The sequence below is a fragment of the Lutzomyia longipalpis genome, chromosome 2, assembly GCF_024334085.1.
Source record: "Lutzomyia longipalpis isolate SR_M1_2022 chromosome 2, ASM2433408v1".
Classification (NCBI taxonomy): domain Eukaryota; kingdom Metazoa; phylum Arthropoda; class Insecta; order Diptera; family Psychodidae; genus Lutzomyia; species Lutzomyia longipalpis.
The window spans coordinates 15,257,296-15,277,326 of NC_074708.1; the positions used below are offsets into that span (position 1 = coordinate 15,257,296).

Genomic DNA, 20,031 nt, shown 5'->3' on the forward strand with positions numbered 1-20,031 from the left:
TTATTTGCAAGAGGGGAAATTCCGTAGTGCCATGTAAATTCCGTGATGTGGAAAAATAGTAAATTTTAGGGGAAAAAAGCTTACGGAGATTTAGGAATTATTTATGCATTGCTGTGCCTTTTTTGTGCGATGTCCACAAATATATGTATGTATGTACCCTAAAAAGTGGGACCTGCCAGGAAATTAAGACACAGAACAAGGGTCGAATTTCATTGAAGAAGGTCACAGACACATCGATCAAACATCACCCGCCAAGAAATCACTCTACAATCATTTTGAATTAGGAATGATGGCTCCCAATGTCTCTTGAGCTTCAACATTTTTTTCTCTCAACATTTTTGGCCTCATTTTGAGAGCTCCTTCTGGAGGGTTTCTCCAATATAGGCTTTGAAAAATGTATCATACGTGGTGTTGGCTGTCGATTTTAATAATTCACATACGTGATTCTCCTATATAGAACACCCGCACAATACTACTCTGTGTAAGATACCTATTTTTGTCTACTGCCAAAAATAAATGCTATACACTTCCTCAAAAATTTACACAATACTCTGCATAATTTATGAATTGAAATTGCCATGAATTTCATACACACATTCCTCAGACGGAAGCCGCGAAAAATCGCGAGAAAGGCAATAAATGTTTGGATGGATTCGGGGTATACTGGGAGAAAAATAAATTCAACAGACATCGCATGCAAACATCGTGGTCGAAACATTACATTTAGACATTATACAACAATACGCTACAGCTTAGTTGATATTACTATTTGATTAGGAAGTTATTTTAGAGGTTAGGATGGGCTAAATTTGATTTTCTATCGTCTTTCTAACAGAATTTTCAATGGGATTAAATAATTAAAATCAATTCTTTTTAATCGAGTGCAAATCACTCTATTTTAGCTATTAAAGATAAATAAAAAGAAGTATAAAGTCGAATTCTCCTTTTTTTAATACTTTCCCCACAGAAATAAATTTCAAAAAGCATCAATAACTGAAAAAAAAAAACCATAAAAAATATGAGGCCTATAACATAAAATATTGCTTCATTGTCTATCAAATATTTCAAAATAAATTAAATTTTTTCAATAAAATGATTTCAATCTAAATGAACTTGTTGTTATTGTTTCGCTGTATATTGTATTTTTTTATAACATTAATATTTTATTTTTGAATTAAATTGGCTTAATACGAAGCATTTAAATTAATTCAATTTTTATCCATAAAAACTTTAATAAAAATAACAAATTATTTTAAACATGTTTCATTAAAATGAAGGAATTAAAAATTAAATTAATTTTTAATTCTTAAGTTCTTTCACAATTAAATTAATAATTATGTTTTCATAAATTTTAATATTTTTTAAGTTCACATTAGTGAGATTATTTATTCAAGATTTTCCTAGAATGATGATCAAAATGATTTAGTTTAAATTTAATTTAAAAATTCAATTTTTATCTCTCAAATTTTAATCCTTTATTATCATTTATTCAACATTTAAATTAAAAAATAGCAAATTTTAAAATGAAACATCCCCATATAAAAAAGGGGCTCCTCTTCTCTTATTGTTTTAACTTGAAAAAGAAAGTTCCCTCAGAGTGCAAAAGTGGCACGATCTGCAATTAAATAAACCCCCAACGCAATACGATTAAGCGTAATGTGATTTCAACGAGTTAATCTCTCGCAATGTCTGGGAATTTCTTCTCTCTCAGTGTTGGAAATAAGCTACCATCTTCGCCGCATTATATAATCTGTCTCCCCCTACCCCACCCCCCATGCAGATCTCACAGTGAAAAAGGAAAATGAATTGGAAAAACATTTTTCAAACCATGGTATGGGGCATCATGTCTATATTGTAGTTAATATGGAAATAAACTACGAATGAGTTGTCTGAATATAAATTAACTTTAATGGATCTCGAGAGTAAAAATCATCATATATATTTTTTTCTTGCCCCATAGCGCCAAGATGGGAAGCATCTTAATCTCAATGACACTATAATTTTTTTTAACCCGTCAGTGCTGTCAAGCGAAGAAATTTCCATTTCCGAGCAAACTCTTTAGCGTGTGACGAAAGCCGCATTGATTGCGGGTTTGCTATGAGGATGGAAATTTTCGATAAGTTGAAATTTTCATTCACCCACAACCGCGCGGCGGGGGGTGATGATGTATTATAGTGTTTGTTGGATATGTGTGGGGGATTATATGTATTTGTGGGCATGTGGAAAATTGCAGAGTGTTAAGTAATTACCGCGGAGCACGTGAGGATGATAGAGGGAAAAGCTCGAATGGGTGGATTTCAATCAAAAAGTCACTACTTTGGGGGCAAAATCCATGCATTTACCGCTGTTAAGGAGATGGAAAAAGAATGTTAGCACGTATAGCATTATGGGGTTAAAGGGGTGGACTGGAACAGGATGGAGGGAACAGAGAAAAATACAACGCAAAGACGAGATAGAGATACCGAAAAAAAAGAAGGCGAGTTTCCATTGCACAGTTGACCTACAATTTTCATGGAAATAAATAAATTATACTGAGCGGAAGCCACAAGAGATAGCACATTTTGCAGATTGATGGAGATGACGACACACCATTGAGGCTTCTTTAATTATGGAAATGCACAACTCTTAATGCTCTAAGGGGGGAAGTTAAGCACTTTAGGAGGTGTTTTTATTTTAAGGTGGGTTCACATCGTAATTTTCACCCTCCGACCACATTTTCGTTCATATCCACACAACCACACACATTTTTCGCGATTTTCCAAGGGGATATATAGTAGCTCCTGCATAGGGAGCAGCTTCCCCTTATTTGCTACAACTTCTCCTCACACAAAGTTGTCCCGTGTTTGATCCAAACGGCATCGGGAAAATAACTAACAGGGCCCCGTGGAAAATACTTGGGTGGCACAAACTCTTGGGAACGTCGTCTGTGTGTATATAATCTCACTGTTAGGCGTCTCGTAGGAAGATTTTGTGGCAATATGGGCAGAACCGCGAAAATGTTTTAAAAAAAAATTATATAACTATGCGGATTGAAAATGCTTCGGAGCGTCCACTTGTCTCCACTTTTGCTTTTGATGATTCACAGATGAGCCTTTTGCCCGAGCGACCGAGGATGTTTTGGCAAGCAAACACAATGCTGCCTTTCTCTATTCTCTATTCCACGCACACACCCTCCCTTGTGCTATGAATTGGGGGATGGAAAGAAAAAGACATTATGTAGGCACATAAAACACCAACACATGCGGGGAAACCCATAGTGAGAGAGCTTTTGCACACAGAGATTGCCAATATCTGTCTGACGGCCTTTTTTTCAATTTATGCACGCACACATACGCAAATCAAGCTTAGGGGCCGTCCCCCCGTCTCCCCGTCCCCAATGAAACCCCAACCCCCACCGGGGAATCCCGATATGCTCTTGTCGCCAGAGCCGAGGGAGCAAATTGATCGAAATCCACAAAACCCCATTGTGCGTGAGTTTTCGCATAGCAAAAAAAAGCGTCCTTCCGCAGCTTCAGTCGTAGATATCGAGATGTGGTTGCTGATTGAGTGGCTCGGAGGGCGCCCACCCAGTCCCCCGCCCCCTTAAAACATCCGGGGCCATACAGGAGGAAATTGGTCCTGCATTATCGCACGCCGCACCAAAGTCAACACACACACACAAATATTTACTCAAGACATTTTTTTTATAGCTTGTTAATACTCTCTATAACATATATAATCTACTTTGGGCAACAAAACAATAAACACCACAACACAATTAACAGGCATCCACTTGTTTCCGTGCCACTGACATTAAAAGGCAAAAAATCGTGCCGAATCTCTCTTGGCCAAAGTCGATGGTGGCCTCTTCCGTGTTATGTGTGCCTCTCTGTTTTTGGGGATGACAAAGGAGAAATTTTTGCGCGAAGGAGTGATTCATGCAAAACGCGCCATCTTGCCCAGACCCCAGTCACAACAACCCTGTCAACACACTCTTTCACATAAAGCTGTGTATAACAGTTTCCCCGCACAAACTTTTCCACCCAATTTCCTGCCACTCTCACCGCAGTCAATGGCCCACAGTGCCCATAAAACAATCGCAAAACTCCTCAATTGTCTACCAAAATGCAAATCCGCGGTCAACCATGGCAAATTCCCAGTAGACATGCCTCAGAAAGTTGCAATTGAGCACCATCCACCCGGCGCCTCCATCGACAGAGCTTTCGAAACTCGTCTAAAGTGGGCCACACTCGCCGAGTGGAGACTTCCGACCGCAAGGAAGTCCATGTGCAGTGGGGTGGAAAATGTGGAACAGGAACGTGTCGTGATTTTTTTCCTCTTCTTCCAAACACATTATGTACATTGCATAATTTTCCATCCCGAAATTCGACGGGTGTGTGTACATAGCTATGTCCGGCGTGCTTCAGCCATGTGCCGCGCATGCGCAAAGTTTAACATTAAAAGCTCCTTAAACGGTATGTGTACAACATTACATAAGACCCCAAAAGGAGGTGCGTGGAGAAATTCTTTCCCATTTTGCAGAACAAGGCATAAGTGGACGGTGACGTCTTGTTCAACAAGACGTGAACATTTTAATTATCAATAATGTTTTTATTAATACATACATAGTAAAAGCTTGTTTTCTTTGTGGGCTTTCAGAAGAGACACCACAAGTTTTGAAAAAAAAGCTCTAGTTGTGATTCTTTTCTTCTATTTATAAAGAAATTATTTCCAAGTCATTAAAAACAGAGTTGGGACCCAAATTACGGTCTTTTAATGATATAAAGTCTCAATTTTGATGAGAACTGTGACTGATGCATTTTTTACCACGTTTTAGAAAGCACTAACCTAACGATTTCTAACTATTAAACAGCCTGTCCTCACGAATATCCAGACCAAATAAAGAAATATACAATTGAGACAACGACATTTGCAGCAAATCTTTTCCATATTTTTCAACCTGATTTTGGTAGAAAGTTGAAAGTTTCTTTGGCGAAATTTCAGTCTTTTTGATCCTCCGCATCTTGATTGAATAAATAAAAGTTTTTTTTTCTATTTAGAAATAAATTAAAATTTTTGAAAAATTCTTTGTGTACAATTTTCTGGATGATTTTTAGACAATTTAAGCAATTTTTCAAGCTGTATTTTCTGTGTAAGTAAGTTAAAGTAGTGAAAAAGACTTTCTAGACTTTTCCATTTCTTTTTTAAACAATAATGTAGAATATACAATATTTTCCGAAAGCTTTCCCAAGTCGTTTTGTCAAAAAAAAAAAAAAAAAAAAAAACTTCATGTCTTTACAAACCGGGATGTCACTGTTTGGGATTGCCCCCGTAAAGAGGCATTTACGGTGCTATGCCTGCGATAGTGGTGTACTTGGTTCTGGTGAAAATTTAACTACATCCATATCAATAAATCCACCCTTTCGTGTGCCGAAAGGGAGACAATTTTTTTTGCCCAACGATACCATGAATTAAAATAAAAATACACGTAACGTGCCTCTTTACGGCATCACCTCTGTGAGCCATATGCAATGAAGGGCCTTCTTGACACATTCCAAAGCACCATCCAAGGCAGGTTAATTGCCACGTGTTACAAAGAAATTCACTCACATCTTTCCATGTCTAATGGGGTTACGCGTATGAATGTAAAATTTTCCCCCATAGCATGCAAAATTTCTTGCCGAAATGGCGATGACTTTAAAAACAGATGAGGACAATTTCGGTGGAATTATTTGCTCTTGTGCTGAACAGCAAAGTCACTTCTCGGCTAAATGAATATTTACGACACACACACATAGCCGAGAAAATGTGAGTCTCTTCCTCCATTGCCACCCCATCCCAAGCCGCAATTTTCCTTTGCAAATGAAATTCCACCATCATGGCGAATCCCCAAAATAATTAACAATATCAAGAATCCCATCCACCATATATAGTGATGCTCCTGTTGGTATTTTGAACTTTACCTTCCAGTTGTGAACTTGCTGAAAATATGCACTCTAAATTACGGAAATTTGTGCACAATTTGCATGGTGAGGCTTTGAAGCTTTCAAATAAATGTGGCTTAATGGCAATTTGTTGAGCGTTGCATGCATTACAGCTGCACTGCAAAAGAAAATCTCTCGGCATCCCTTGCTGCTGCATAAACAATCTCTTTGCTCATGCTATGTGGATGCAAAGCTGCATCAAAGCTCGCTGAATAAGAAGCTCATTTTTTCATCTTGACAAAAACATAGAAAAAGCGCTTTGTTTGTTTTCAAAATAGAAAATGCATACTATGTAAATTTCTTGCCCCTCAACTTTGGGAGAATAAATTTACTTTAGAAGGAATTTCAGAATAATTCTTTTCACACAGAAAGAAGAGAATTTTAAAGGAGATAAAAGAGAATTATTATTTTATTCAAGGGGGTTTGTTATTCTTCTAAAAAACGTACAAAAAATAAAGATTTTTCTTCTGTTATCTTTACTAGAACCATCGTCCCATTTTTTTTTATTAAGGAATAAAATAGTTTTAAAAAAATAAGGGAAAATCGATTATTTTTATTAAAACTTGTAAATAATTCCTCTAGTTTTAATCGATCTTATAAGGTTTATTAAATTTTAATTAAAGATCATTTAATGAAATATTATAGCCATAAATTTTTCAATGGTAATCCCCTTAAAAAATGTCAACACTATTTCCTCAATTTTACTGCTTCCGTGTGCTCGAAAAAAAAATCCTCGTGAAATTTGCGTGTGAACTTTTTCCCCGCCCCCAACAAATTTTCCGCTCATTCAACAGCGCACAGATTTTTCCTTCAGCATGGCCTTATGGGCCCTAAAAAACATAATCAACTTTCCACAGACCTCCATGATTATTAATTTAGCTAAAAGACACCACTTTCACCCACTGAATGGCCATCACCGTAATGGGGGATCATCATGCATTTTTCGACAAGTCCACCCCGCAGCAATGGAATTTGAAATTCAATTTCCTCAGAGTGTTTTCCGCATGAATAATTATTCAGAGCGATAAAAAAATGTGAAAATCTGTACGTCAGAGGATCAAAGGATCCTACATTTTTAATTGCCCCTGCGATGGGTGTGTGTGATGATTTCATCGGGGAAATTGTCGTCTGGGTTGGAAAACATGAAAATAATCCGTGTGCATTTGCAACCATGAAAAGTGGCTGGATAATTATGAAATCGTGCCATTAGCTGAGTGCACGGGACATTGTGTGAGTGAATTGAATAAAAAATAGCCTCTGACCTCGAATTACAAATCGACTTTGCCCCATATACATATCATAAAAATTCAATCGACACCGTGTGCAACAATTTGACATTGGGCATAAGGTATAGGTGAGTTTGTGGTGAAAACATACCATTTTCCCGCACACAGATCTTATTTGCATCGGCAAGATAGGCACATTGAGGGTTTCAACCAGGGGTGCAACTTTGGAAAATTTCAATTGACTTTGAAACTTATGAAAATATTCCTTAAATTTTTTTTCGATATTTTAGGCTTTTTAGGAACATAAAAAAACTTAATTTTTCTGTAGTCTTAAGTTTTTATAAGGATTTTTAATTATTCTATTAATCAATATTTTTTGAGGAAAAAATATGGAATTTTGAAATATTAAAATATTTTTTAACGATCTATATACAATTCTAATTAATTAGTTGTAATTAGATGAAGTAAACTGAATTTGTAAAAAATGTATTTTAATGTATTCTAAAACAAAAAACCCCAAAAAAAGCTCGAAAAATAGGTTCTGGTTTTAAATCCATTTAACTTTAGACTGAGAAGCTTTTTTTATGACCTAAAAATCTTTAGGCTGTTTTGTTCTTTAAGTAGGTGGAAGTTACATTCGCTTGAAATCTTGAATTTTTAGTACAAAATTCAAAGATTTCAAGGGTTTTTTGGTCGTTGAATAAGGCCTAATGTTTAGGAGTTTTTCTTTAATTTTCAAAAGAAAAAGAAAATTTTAAAAATAGATCAGTAAACTTTTTTTTTGATTTTAAGGATCTTCTAACTAAACCTAAAAACGTTTTAATCTTATCATCTTTTTAAGCAGGTGTTCAAGCCAGAAAAATTTCTCCAAAATTAAAAAAAAACCATGATTTTTCTTTTAAAATAAATTTCGAATACCTTGTTGGATTAAAAATTTCACAATATAAATTTTGTAGAATTTAAAAAAAATGAAATTCCAATAAAGGATCAAATTTTTAAAGCAAATTCATTGAGCACAGAATTTACAATAATTACATTGAACTTTCAATTTATAAAACTTTTTTTTTTCTCAGAAGCAATGAAATATAAATGGCAAAATTTCTCAAAAAGCTCTCGTTGAATGTGAAATTTTCGTGAAAGCAGAAAACCTTCGCATTGGGGCAAAAGTTCAATTAAGCTTTGTGCATTTTGATATGTATGTGTTGCGACTTAATTGCAGCATTAGGAAACAAAGAACAGTCACTCCCTCAGACATTGAAACATTAACAATGCATACGGTCGGCCCTGGGTTGGCATGTTGTAAAGCTGAAAACAAAGCCTTGTGCTTAGCAACTCAAAAATGAGACGTTTCCGAGGGAGATGACAAAGCAAAACATACGGAAGCTTTAGGCATTGAGTCCATTTTATTAATTATATATAGTTTTTTTGTCTTATCGTATCTCTTGTGGGTTCATACTTCTTGGGCGACTTGTCGGCAATCCGTCGACGTGGACGACGCATTAGTGGATCGGAATCACCACCACGTCCTGATGCACCGCGCATTCTGGCCGGCACTGCGTCCTTCCTTTTCACCTTAACACTTTGCTTACTTTTCTTCGCACACAGATCACCGGGCAATGGGTTAGTGGGTCTATCGTCGCGCTTCTGCCTCTTGCCCTTCACAAATTTCTCCTTCAACAGTCTAATTTTGTCCTTCGCCCTATTGCACCGAATTGGCTCTAATGGCGTGTTGCTATTAATATCTCTTGCGTTTGCGATGCTAAGATCAGCGGTGCTCAGGAGAGATCGATTCGTGAGCGGTGTGTTGGTAGCCTCGGTGATTGGGAGCGTGGTCTGTGTCTCATCGATGAATGTGTAGAAGCTCTCAAAGTAGGGATTGAGATAGATGTGATTGTTATTTAGTAGCTCATTGTTGTTGCGTTGATCCTCCTGCTCTTGCTCATCCACGGGCCTATTGTTGTTCGCCTCGGCATCGGGCACATGCTGCACCTGGTGTCCACCATCCCGCCCGCAGCATTGTAGGGACTCTGCTCCTGTACTGGGTGCCCCCATTCGAAGGATTTTCCTTTGAGTACGTGCGCACCTTCTGCGCTAATTAAGACTACCACGGATCCCAAACACCAAGATGAAATATCGATGCTAGGATGGTTTTGCATCCAAACTGAGAAAGGAGCTTCCAGATTTTCTTTTAATGCCAGAATTCTAGGTTTTTTTTCCTCAGATCTTTAGTCTTGGTTTAGAGTACATCAAGGTCTTATCGTTTTTTTTTTTAGAGAATCCTTGAATTTCCGATTTTTATCTAGGAATCCTTTAGTAGATTTATTAGCAACTCCTGCTTTCTAGTTAAAGGTAAATTATCAAGCTAGGTTATTAGCTATGAGTTTATAAGTTCTAGCTAGTATATTCTAAAGCTCTAGAGCTTTTATCCTTTTCGTTTTTAGCAAACCAGCAGTTTAAGTGTGGAACTTCATTTCTGTTTTCTTTATTATTCTATGCCTTATAATTTTAGATGAAATGTTTGTGTAGATAACTTCTAGATTCAAAGTGTTTGAACCATAATAATGCTCCTAGAAACAGCGTTCAATTTGAATTTTGATACTAAGCAAAATCTGAACGTGCAAGACTCAAAACAATTTTCTAGTTGTCTGCTCTGACTTTCTTAAAAATTCTTTTAAAAGTTAAGGTTGAATATTTCCAGATTCTCTTTATATCATGTTAGATCTTCAAGTTTCTCGATTTCACTGTTTAAATTTTCACATCTGTAACGGTTTCTGGTTCAAGGAATGAAACCGTATAGTCAGAGAAACTCGGCAAAGTCCATAAAGAACTTATAAATTCTTTTCATTTGATGTGCTCCACAAATCAATGAGAATCTTTCCGTATTTGATATGCACACCTGCCTCCTGGCAACTTTCCAAGGTACTTAGAGCCAAATTCCTACTCCTATCAGTGTCCAAAAAGACTTTCCTAAATTTCTTCCTTATTTATTTACTTCCACTGCACTTGTATCTATCCCAAATTCCCAAACACTCACAATAAATTCTCATCAAGTCCACCGTGTAGTTTGAATTCTTGCTGAATTTTTGCTTATGAGGGGGGACGGTTTGTTATGTAACAATGTCAGGGAGTCCACCCACTAGTAAAATGTCTCATAGCACTTGCGAACACCGCACAAAAACTTCCACAAAGAGTCACCCTCAAGTTTTTCTCATCACTTTTTTTTCTCGAAACTTGCTCCTCCTAGGGGCTCAAAGCTCCCAGCTGTAGGGGCAGAATAGCTGGTGGAAAGCGGTAGGCGCACATTAGAAATTCCATTGATATCTACACACAGTGTGCAACCCAACGTGTTGCATTTCCGCAATGTCTCTCGGGCGTACTGAAAGTGAAACTAAGCTTGTCTTCCACGCAACTTTGCCACCATCAATTTTCTTCACTTATGAGCAACAACTTTTGACCATGAAACGCCATACACTCCCAAGGAGCTTTTTTTCCCTTCTCTAATGCTCCAAAGTGAGAATTGCTCTAATCATCAAAATCCACGAGCTATGTGGGGGAGAAAACGGGGGTAAATAGCGGGGGCGGGAGGGTTGACGAAATCACACACCCGTGCTCCCTTATCAGTGGTTGTCTTGCTCTTTTTGTTCCTCCTTCACCTCCGCATTCACCTCGTAACACGAGCCTGGCTGAAAGTGAACTGAACTCCAGCAACCACCAGAGCTTTCTACCCTCGGCATCGCAGGCAATCTGGGGGTGATGCGGGGTCTAGATTTAGACTCACCACCACCATCGAGGACTTTTCTAGCTTGTGTTTCCTTCCTGTTCTCTACACCAATTTGTATTCGCCACATTGACGCTCTGTGAGCTTTTTTTTTGCCTTGCGAGGGCGTCTCTCTTTCTCTCTTTCTCTCGGAGAAAAAAGCTCCACCACTTCTTTTTTTTTGCTCACAGTACCCTGATGTGTCAGAGAGAGCGGATCACTTTCCCCTTCGTGGTCACACTGAGGAAATGACCCAATAAATTAAATTTTATTCTCCTCCCTTTAGGTGTTAATTTAAAACAATGCCTCAATGGGCCGTAACTACCTGCGGGTATGGTCGATTTAGTTCCTCCACAAGGGTTAAAGGAAGGGGGGAACCCTTGGAAATTTTCAAGAACACCAACTGAGCATACGCGACAGTAAACGAGGTGTGTGTGCGGAGGGTTGAAAATGTCGCGACAGTGTGTCGAGCCGCCTTGGTGACTTTTTGAGAGCATATACCACGGTGCTCAGCAGGGATGAAAAGGATCACCCACCCATTGACACCCAATCATCTCCTGCAACCACCAATGGTGTTTATTTTACGACGCATAATCTGACATGAATGACAAAACCAATAACTCCTAAACGGATTTCATTTTGCTCCCTGCAGACGCTGTAAAAAATAGTTTGATAGAGATGTAAAAATTGTCAAATTTTCCACATACATTTTTATTGTCCTTTCGGTCCTTTTCTTATCTAAAAAAAAATAAATTGTATTGCCCATGGAATGGCACAAAAAAATACATTTTTTTAGCAAGGAAGATAAATAGCTTCCATTTGTCTAATTTGGTTTGACCCGATTTCTGATAATGTAGTACCACTGAGATTCCTTCAATCTTTGTCCAAATGGTGGAGTCAAAATGTAAAGCTTGATAGAAAGCAAGCTGAAAGAAATTTATTGTAGCTCAAAGTTTTTACAGCGTAAAGAGCAATTAAGACAAACTTATTACTCCTAACTGAGTGTAGTGATACTTTTAATGGGAAATGTACGGGTAAGCTGACCAAGCTTACGAGAGCTGTGTTTCTTTCAGTGTACCAATTTTGTGAGAGCAAACTACAACGCGAATTTGTTTAAATACATGCAAAGTCGGGAAAAGTTGAAAAGTCATCCCCCAAGAAATCTTTAAAACGCCATATCTCGGGAACGGCTCCATAGATTTTCGAGTTTGAGCTATCGTTGGAAAGGTCTTAACCTCAACTATAATATATTAAAATATGAAGTAAATCGATAATGGCATTTTCGAAATATTCGAGTTCGAAATTTTCGAAAATACTGATTTTGACTTTAGCGCCTCTCGCGGTCATTTCTCGAACTTGCAATGTTCTAGACATTTGTAGGGCTTCACGAAACCTTTCATTTGCAATTGAGTTGATCAAAATCGGACTTGTAGAACCCGAGATATGACATGCCAACTTTGGAAAGCTATATCTCGAGAACGGAGGCATAGATTTTCTTCATTTTTGGCATGGAGCTAGATAATATGGTCAGCTATAACATATCAAAAAATGAAGCAAATCGATAATGGCGTTTTCGAGATATTAATCGAAAACTCATCGAAAATTTTATTTTTGATTTTTGGCCCTCTAGCGGTCACTTTTGGAACTTCGGATGTTCTAGAGAGTTGTAGAGCTTGTTGAGAGCTTTCATATGAGCCTGGGTTGATCGAAATCGGTCAAGCCGTTTTCGAGTTATGATCGATTTTCGATAAAAAATTGTGGCGGCCATATTGACTAAACGGCTTGACTGATTTTCAAAAATGAGGTATCGTTGGAAAGCTCTTGATGTCCCCTACAACATATAAAAATTTCAGATTTTTAGCTATTACAGGGGCTGAGATATAGCGAAAACAAAATTTTGAGGTTATTCAAAATGGCGGACGGAGGGGTGGGGGGGTGGATTTGACCTCATAATCGGATGTCTTCCGGTCGATATTTAAACTTTGCCGTTTACCGCAAGTCTCTATCTATTACCGTTCTCTTGCAATTTAGCGTTATACTACGGCCGGACGGACGGACGGACGGACGGACGGACGGACGGCCGGAAAAAATCTTATTTTTGGCGCATACGTTTTTTGGAATGTGGGGACCCTAATTCGTGCTCATACCAAGTTTGAGCCCGATCTGACGACTTTCGATTTTGCTCGGTACACAAAAGCTGTGTCTGAAAGAAACACAGCTAAAAGTTTGAAAATTTGTTTACAAATTGCAAGGAATTAGGAAGATTTATTAATTATTTTTAATAATAAATTGTTATTCGGGTGAATAATTTGTTTTTGCAGATTTTAATCACCTGTACGATGAAAAAGCTCTTAGAAAGAAGACAGCCAGTAAATCTTATTTCTGTACAAATTACAGAAAAAAAATCTTGAATTTTTAATAATACACAATCGATCAACTGATTAAATATTAAACATAAAAATAAATGGCAGAGTAACTGATAAATAAATAAATGATTTAAACTTTGTAAAATAATTTTCATAGAGCTTCTTAGAAGATCAATTAATACTGCGAAGCCTTTAATAATTTTTTTCTCTAAATATTTATGTTTTTCTTTTTATAACCAATTAAATCCTTTAAATGTTTGTTTTGTACCGTTATACGGAAATTAATTTTCGTGTATTTTTCTTGTAAACATTTTTTGTTACAGAACCCATTTTCATATAAATCAGCAGGCACTTCCGGTTTTAAACATACAACGCATAAAACATGAAAAAAATTGATGTTTCATCACAGCCGAGGGTACAAAAAAAACATTATGTGGAAAAATTGTCCATTTTCCCAATCAAAAATCCAATAAAAGAGCATGAAGGCTTGAAAAAATTCACTCTGTACATTGTGAAATGATTTATGATTTCTACTACCCAGCTTGATTGTTTTCAATTATTAACTCCTTTGTAAATCAATAAGCCATGTAGCTGGGTGAATCGACTTTGAGGCGCGGAAGGAGGCCACAGATGGTGAGAAAAAAAACATAAACAAGAGCTTACAAGGATCTCTCGCATCGTGCGAGGTTCCAAAAACGCAATGCAAAAAAAAGTCTCCATCGAAGCGGATTTTCAAGGAAATATGAGTCTATTTTGCATGTTTTTCCCTTCTATTGTGAAAGCACCACAAAAGCTTATTGGCACCAGGCGCCTCCATTGTATAACAGTTTGCCATTGTGGCGGAATTTTCCTGTATGCTTTTCAGGGTGGGCAGGGTGGTGCCGTGGCGACCTGTGGTATGGGGTTGTGTGGAGTTGAAAATGTGAGAAGAATGGAAAAAATGTGCGATACAGAGAGAAATATTTTATGGTTAATAAATGTTTGTGTAGTTTTCATTCAATTAATTTTCACTATCATTGAACAAACTTTTTTTCCCAACACTTTTCCACGTCGTCACAGTGTTGATATGAAATCTAATTTAGGGAGGGTAATTCTCACGAGATATTTTCCAAAAAGCACCCCCGCCCCCTCCGTGCCGGGGATGGGAGCTTTATAGGGAAAATCACGGGGAAAATTGAGTACAATGGGTTTGGAAGGCATCTGTTTACCAGCAAAAGAACAATTTCATTTTCTCTGCTATTTACAGAACCACCGACTCCCGCACTGTTTGTCATTGTGATGATGAGAACAGCAAATACTCGACATTTTCATATCATGCCAGGGAGCTTCTTGGTATAAGGGTGATATATACATAACATATGTATGCATAGAGCAGAAACCCTCCATGGAATCGATACATCGATGAACGATTTACATTCTCACAGCTCAACCTTCTCCTGCGACGATGTTTCCCAACCCAGAGAAGCTACCTTTTCACCCCACCCACCCATACCACCCCTTAACCCGAAATCCCTGTAGTTCCGTCTCACCGGAGAGAGGAAAGTGTAATACGAAATAAACGACATCTTTTATCTATTGAAATGCAAATACCTCCACCTGGAATAAAAGTCCTACACGTCGCGATAATGTGTTACGTTCAGGAGATAGCGAATGTATATAACGTAGCCATAGACAGATGGTGGGCTTTATCAGTGAGCTGGGAATTCTCAGGAATTTGCAATGAAAAGGAATCAGGGAGAAAAATTTGAATCAAATCCGCTTTTCTTCTTTTCTCAATAGATATTTTTCATGCGCACAGTTTGTTAGGGTAGGTTGTCGATGAGGAAGTTTAAGATGGATGGAGATTCTTACATTGAAAACAGTCTGTTCAAGGAAGAATGAGCATCAACTACCTATAAGCCCTGACGGGGGGAGGGTGGGGTATTATGAGTCGATTTATTAAGCATAAGGCAACATCTATCCAGGTGTATTGAATAAAATTTGCTTTTAATACCGGAATAATCTTTGCTATTCAATGTGATTTAATCAATATTATTTAAGGAAGTTTATGTCTTTTGGTGCTCTCAAAGTATGTCTCAAGATAATATTGAAAGTATTTAATGAAAAAAAAAAACGTTTAAACATTTAAAAGAAGCTCAATGACTTTTTCAATTTTCCATTTAAATATTTTTTTCACTATTATTTGAAAAACATGATATGGATTTCATTTATTTTCTAACTGTTTTCATTACAACTACAAAAAAAGGAAAAATAAAGAAATAAAATAAATAACTAAAAAATATACGAAGACTTTGGTAACTTTTTTGAACAGTTTTATAATGTAGTAAAATATTTTGCACAGGTTTTAGTTTAGATTTTTTAGTGTCATCATTAAAATTTAAATGAAAATTCCCTAAAATACATAGACTCCTTTGAATACAATTTAATTAAATACGATAGTTAACCATAACTATTTACATAAATCATCAGTGAATAAATAATCTTTATACGCAGAAACTGAAACCAAAGGTTACAAAAATACGAAATTTAACTAAAATAAATACAAAATATTCAGCACATTGAAAATATATTTTCTTACTTAGAACTGCTATGAAGGAAAAATCAAAACTTTCAGCTGCTGCAGCGGAAATTCCAAACTATGCAGAGACTTTTCTTCTAAAAATGAATGCAATAAAATAGAAGAAGTGACGGGAATTTTCCCAAATCATGCAGAAAGAGAAAAAAGAAGTGAAAAAAAACGTTGTCTGTGACGCCAAGACGGTGTGTGAGATGGTTGTGAAATATACAATTTTCTAAAAGTAAAATTAACATCACTTGCCCATGAAATAAACATTTCATTAATTAGTCGACCACATTTGTGATAATTTTACTTGAGGATGTTCCTGAAAATTGTGAAGTGGCGACTGGCTTTTGCTTTTAATTTCGGCCTCTCTTGCGAGACAACACACACTTTTCCCCCATCCGTAAAAAATCTCTCAGCGTATGTAAATATACAATGCGATGTATTAAAATCTCATCGTGTGATTGTTTTCAAAATAGCACTCACAACCGAAATAGATCTCGTCGTGCTATTTATACTTGCGTGCGTTGGATAAAAATTGGGCTAAAATGTCTACAATGTGTGCGAGACCCCGCAAAAGTGCATTCGCGCAAATTGGCCGCACAATTTGTCTCTCTGCTCGTTCGCAGAAAATTATTCTTTTTTTTTCCTTCCATTTCCTCTACTGTTCCCCCATTGTTATGCATTAGTCCTTTTATTTTGTTTCTCTTATGCAAAAACAATGCTGCACTTGGCCGTGGAATTTGCAACAGTTTGAGGGTGTTAAAATTTTCATGGCAAATTTTCACGCTCGAATTACCAGTGTGTCAGAGTATTTTGGGGGCGAGAAAATTGTTTTTGTGCTTTCCGGCGCGCCTTCCCGGCATTCCCACACCTCGAAGAGAGATGTTACAAGTTTTTTGGTACAATGAAGTATATGACAAAAGGAGATACATGCTACGGGAGAAAATAATGCCGCAGAGGCAAAATTCAGTGGACCACTGAAAATGACTCCCGTTGTATTGGATTTAGGCCAAAAATATTTGAAAACTCATTGAATGTGAGTAAGGTGGGAAGACGTCGTATGTATCAAACTAGGGGCTAATAGTTACTGCATTTTATGTAACAAATGAAAATTCTTATTTATTTTCTTTTTTTTTTTCAAACCTAACAGAAAATTTGATGAAGAAAATATCTTTTCAAATCCTACCCAGTTAACAAATTTTGTCAAAAATTATATTGAGCTCAAAATTGAGTCAATGAATTGACAATAAATTGATAGACAAAAATTTGATCAATAGTTGATCTATAATTGACCAATAGTTGATCAATCTGATTTGCTCAATCATATTTGAGCATTTGTTTGATGTTTTATTAAAAAAAATAGAATCACAAATCATTGATAAAATTTTCTAAGCTAAGAAAATAAAAAATAAAAATATTTTAAATAAATATTTGAAGATTCTGGAATTTTTTCATAAATTAGATTAATAAAACAATTTTTTTTTAAACTTGCAAAACAATTTAAGAATCTTGCGTGTGAAACTCGCGATAATAAAAAAGATTCGCGAAACATTTCGAAAATCATGTAAAATATTAATAAAATAAATTAAAAAATTAACAAAGGAAATCAAACCTTTGTTGTAATTGCAACATTAAGTAAAATGTGTCACGACGGAACAATTAATTTGCCTCATGAAACACATTTGTTTCGTTGATTAAATTACAAAAGATTCAGTACAGCAGATTTTTGAAAATGATTTAGAAATGATAAAAATTAGTTTTAAGCCCTCTGTCATGTCTTATATCTCCATTAAGAAATTGCAATTAAATCCTTTTTGTTGCATGAACTATTCAAAAGGATTCAAAGCCAATTTTTCATTCCAACTTAGGTGCAATGTTGTCTCAATTCAAGACTAATTACACCACTTTAGAGACAATTTATTAGCCCCTCATTGCCAAGTGGCTACAATACACAGCGAAGAAATAAAAGAAGCTAAAGAATAAGATCTTTTCTGCCAAGTACGTCAAAGGGCTCATTGTTAATGACAAACACATTGTAACAGCAGAAAGATAAAAAGTAAGAAACTCCCCACTGCGGTATACCACAAATAATGGGGAAAAATCTGTAAAGGGATTCCATCCACGGATGCGCGTAAATCTGCAGCACTGCTGGATGGTGGTACATTACCTTGGGACAGCGCCAGTGGGGTTCGCTGAAGCACTCTGTGTTGAGATGTATGCCATCAGAATAATCCATTGAAGGGCTACGTAAGCATGGGGAGCAAATTGCTTCCTATTCATAACACACACTCGAAGGGAGCGCAAAATTATCAATCATGGTTCTCATCACCCACAATTTTGTGCCAATTTCACTTGGCCAATTTTCCTCACAACACCATCGCAACTTTTCACCACATTTCTTTTATCTTTTTTTTTGCTTCAGAAACACTCGTCGAACAAAAATATACAGATAGATACAATATTGTTCTAATCTCACATACACACAGAATCACTTAATCCTGGGATTCTTCCAAGAAAATTTAGATTTTTTCTTTGGGAAGGTTCAATCTTCTCATAGATAAAATCACTGCATCACTGCAACTTTTCACCCTTTTTTGGCGCGTACAGAAAGGGGGCAAGAAAAACCCGCGCAATGGTCTGCAGAAGTCGCGTAACTAGTCGGGATGGGAGATTGAAGATGTGCACCTACAATCTTAGAAAGTGCTCACACAATATAACCACATTCACGAGGTGGGGAATGAGTTTTATTTTAAGTCAACACAACATTTTCTGTCGAGAAAAACTAAAGAGTATCATCGTCACAATCATGAGCGCCGCGAGATCATGCTCGCTGCGCTCTCTTTGCGGGCCATTGTAATCTGGTCCCTGCCTAATGAGCTGCCGGGTTCTCGAGACTCTTCCCGCGCGGATGCTGCGGCACAAGGATCCACCGCGTTGTCTCCTTTATGTTTTATTAATATCACTCGACCCCCGAGAGACCACCTAGCCGGCTGGCTTGATTAAATTGCGATTGAAGAAAAAATCACACCAACCAAACACCCAAACTCCCATCAACCAAAAAGGCACTTCACGTGACAATGCTCTCAACAGAATGGCTTCTTATTGAGAATCGCAAAATTCAAAACCTCTCAAACGCGCACATAGTGGTAAGAAATTATGTATTGGGCGAGAGCCCAGAAAAATGTATAAACAACGGAAGTGGATTGTACCGATTTGGCAATAATGAATGTGAAAAGTTGGATACATATCTAGGCCTCGGTGAATGGGTTTCGTTCATAAGAAAAATTGAAATATTAAACACACGTCCCAATCCTGCGCTAGGTCAGTGGTGGGATTCTCACTGCTTCCATGAGATAGTGTCTCAAGAGACTTTTTTATCTACTTTGCATAAAAGAGTACATAACGGTGGCGCCTGATATGCAGAAATAAAAAATCTTGGAACGGAACTATGAATCTTGGTCCATGTAGTATACTTTGGACAAGTTGTTAGATATGTGTACTGTTCATACATATGTATGTACAACACATATTTAAATTTAAAATGTATGCATTCTTTATTCAAATTAACTTGGCGAACCACTGAAGCACATCCAGGTGGTTAAATAGATTCAAGAAAAGAGTTTGTTTGAGAAAATCAGTTAAAACTTCTTTTTTTTTTTCAAATCTATCAACTAACTAGAAATCACTCCCTAAAAATACTAAATCATAATATTGTTAGAGCTTCTTTGAACAAAATGTAACGAATGAATTTTAATTATTGTTATGTATTTAACACTTGGAGGACCCAACATATGGCACAACGCGGAGGATCAAATTGGTAATAACTACCAGCTGATAAAATATACTCAATAATTAATTATTAATCAGTTTATTGAACGAGGATCGAAAGTTTCACTAATCCTTAATCTTCTTCAAGCATTTCTACACCTAATTACTAAACATTTAATTAAGAAAATCGTCACTGAAAAACAATTGCGTAAAATCGATGCAAAATTGCCAATTAAAACGAATTTTTTAGCTAAAATTTTGCAAAAATTTATTATTGCGCCTAAATCATCACAAACTTTGATTCTTCAAGTAACTTTTTAGTCACTTCTGGCCATAAAATTAGTCCACATTAATTTATTTTCACAGAGGAAAAGTGAACAAGGGTACT

The 20,031-nt window shown here is 36.7% G+C and overlaps 2 protein-coding genes across 5 annotated transcripts in view; one reads left to right on the top strand and one right to left on the bottom strand.

Moving 5' to 3' along the window:
- Positions 1–18,947, bottom strand: part of LOC129790848 (potassium voltage-gated channel protein Shaker) — a 92,126-nt gene extending 73,179 nt beyond the window's left edge. For 2 of the 3 annotated variants that reach the window (XM_055828643.1, XM_055828642.1), the window contains exon 1: positions 8,646–12,573. In XM_055828643.1, coding sequence (XP_055684618.1) covers positions 8,646–9,241 — 596 coding nt within the window. In that variant the 5' untranslated portion in view covers positions 9,242–12,573. Of the gene's footprint in view, positions 1–8,645; positions 12,574–18,042 lie in introns of those variants that run through there. The other variant, XM_055828644.1, reaches the window with a different exon arrangement.
- Positions 1–20,031, top strand: part of LOC129790865 (UNC93-like protein) — a 1,060,245-nt gene that overhangs the window by 391,920 nt on the left and 648,294 nt on the right. The gene's annotated exons all lie outside the window — the stretch shown is intronic.